We start from the raw sequence: 2481 nt of genomic DNA on the forward strand, positions 1-2481 counted from the left end.
GGGAAGGCATTTGCCTTCATCAGATGGAAAGTGTCTTGACCAACAACTTAAGTATTTCTTATAGCTATGCAGGGCATGCAAGCGAGCAAACACAAACAAGAACAAACAAACAAGTGAAATGAAGAATACAATTGAAATTGTACAATATAATATTGTGGTGGTTCCTCTTATAATTCAGTCTAGAGAATGCACCAGACAGCATCTAAGACCTGCAAAAATCTAAATTGTCTAGGAGGAGGCCCCCCAAACCCTTCGTGCGTCATTTCGTCCGCGCGAATTTTTCAGGGCAATCTCTATTGGGTTCAGGGCCATCTGTAAATTAGCTTAGATGGCCCACAGGGCCATCTCCCAAAAATCCTTAATGTCATTCACTGATTGATATCACGATTATTAAAACGATTATCCATTTACTTTGAAAACATCAATTTATTGTAGAATTTTTTTTGAACAGTATGTTTTTAACAGTTGATTACCCTGAACTTTAAGTATAACTAAACTGAAAAACCAATACAACAACTAATTAATAAATAAAAAATGTCCTTGTTTTCGTAATCGTTGCAAGCCATAATCGTAATAGCGATTAAAATACGATTAATTGAGCAGCCCTACCTCCTCCCCATCGACCTCCTTTCATCACATCCAGTGCCAGGAGAGCTAATCCAAAGACCTCATCACAACTCCTCCCCGTCCACCTCCTTTCATCACATCCAGGAGAGCTAATCCAAAGACCTCATCACACCTCCTCCCCATCCACCTCCTTTCATCACATCCAGTGCCAGGAGAGCTAATCCAAAGACCTCATCACACCTCCTCTTCATCCCATCTCCTCATCAAATACAGATCTTCAGCATCATCACAGTGTCTAGACCCCAGGGGGGGGTTCCTTATATGCTCACGGCTGCATTTCCCCCTTTAGATATACCATTTCAGGATCGGGGTCTAATCGCCAAAGACTTTACATTTATCATATGACATGTGTCAATAAATGTTCTTTAAACAAAATGAAGTCTCTCCTGATTGAAATACAGTATGTGGGGGGAGGGGAGATTCATTTTTTAACAAAGTAGGAACATTCGAGCACATATAACAATCTGCACTGAGCCCATATGTTAACAGATGGAGGTGCAAGTCCAAATTAAAAAAACACATTGAAAAAATAACATAAGATGAGGATAAGATGCTTAACATAAGCATTTGAAATGTATGTAAAGAAAGTCAACACATAAGATGTCAATATAAGACCTAATCTCATATAAAGCAGAATGCCCGTAGCATCTTCTAATCAGAGGTGGGAAGTAACTAAGTACATGTACTCTACAACTGTACTTTGGTACCATTTTGAGATACTTTTACTGTACTTGAGTATTTCTATTTTATGATACTTTGTACTTCTACTCCACTACAATTCAGGAGTAAATTTTGTACTTTTACTGTGAAATATAATCAGTGTTAAATCAGACTTTAGTTCCACCTGGAGTAAATTCACAAGCTACCCTGTAGTATACAAAGTCATTCAAACTAGCTGCACCTTTACCAGCTTTGAGAACACTTTAATGATCAATCATTATAAAACATATCATATATTATTCTCAAATGGACCAATCTGCACAATGACTACTTTCAATTTTGGAACTTTAAATATATGTTGATACTAATACTTTACTTGAGTAACATTTGAATGCAGGACTTTTACCTGTAAGGAATACTCTGTTATAAATTGTATTACTACACTCTGGTACTTCCACTTTTACTGAATAACAACATCTGAGTACTTCCCCACCTCAGCTTCTAATAATCAAACATTCTTATAATGGTATATATGGAGGGCATTCAACTGAAGCAGCCTCCCTCCCCAGACACACAGAAGGGTAGAGAGTGTCCCGGGCTGACCTCTGCTGCTGCCGGGTCCTTGGACTCCACATACACGGAGCGCAGGAGGCCCAGCAGCGGGGCGTTCTTCTGGCTCACCAACTCCGCTGTCTCCGCGGCTGAAACAGAACACAACAGGCCGTCAACAGAGGATTACAGAACCTTCCTCCAGAGCTTAATGACTGCCGCCCTGCTTTTAGGCTGGTTTCCCGGCATGTCCCGCAAGAGAAGCGACCTGTCAGCGGAGCGTCACTCACCTTCAGAGCCGCCGGAGGAGCGCGACAGGTCGGCCTCGTGGCGGGGTGCTGCTCGCGGCTTCTCCTTGGAGATTTCTCGGTGAACACGGTTCTCCAGGTTGACATTTCGGAACATTCGCGCAACCCGTGCCCCCATGTTTGACATGTTATAAAACACAGCTCGCAAACTGACGACGGTGAGCAAGAAGGTTCATTGAAAAAAAAAAAAAAATGAACAGAGAAAAAGCAGCGACACCAAGTGGACGAAAGAGCCTATTGTTTATGAACGAAGTGAGTGTGTGTGTGTGTGTGTGTGTGTGTGTGTGTGTGTGTGTGTGTGTGTGTGTGTGTGTGTGTGTGTGTGTGTGTGTGTGTG

The 2481-nt window shown here is 41.8% G+C and overlaps 1 protein-coding gene across 1 annotated transcript; it reads right to left on the reverse strand.

Annotated features, from left to right (window-relative positions):
- Nucleotides 1-1529: 1529 nt before the first annotated feature.
- On the reverse strand, nucleotides 1530-2382 carry LOC104958892 (NADH dehydrogenase [ubiquinone] 1 alpha subcomplex assembly factor 4-like). Its single transcript, XM_010786720.1, has 2 exons — nucleotides 2127-2382; nucleotides 1530-1988 (listed from the first exon to the last, which is right to left on the reverse strand). The coding sequence occupies exons 1-2, from the start codon at nucleotides 2269-2271 to the stop codon at nucleotides 1831-1833; spliced, it is 303 nt and encodes a 100-aa protein (XP_010785022.1). The 5' UTR covers nucleotides 2272-2382; the 3' UTR covers nucleotides 1530-1830.
- Between the last annotated feature and the right edge of the window lie 99 nt (nucleotides 2383-2481).

Source organism: Notothenia coriiceps, unplaced genomic scaffold (assembly GCF_000735185.1).
Source record: "Notothenia coriiceps isolate Sejong01 unplaced genomic scaffold, NC01 NC01_scaffold00029538, whole genome shotgun sequence".
In the NCBI taxonomy this organism is placed as follows: Eukaryota; Metazoa; Chordata; class Actinopteri; order Perciformes; family Nototheniidae; genus Notothenia; species Notothenia coriiceps.

Coding starts and splice junctions, on each gene's coding strand:
- LOC104958892 (XM_010786720.1), bottom strand. CDS start 2,271: ATGTCAAACATGGGGGCACGGGTTGCGCGAATGTTCCGAAATGTCAAC. Junction 1,989..2,126: donor CTCCTCCGGCGGCTCTGAAG/GTGAGTGACGCT, acceptor GTTCTGTTTCAG/CCGCGGAGACAGCGGAGTTG.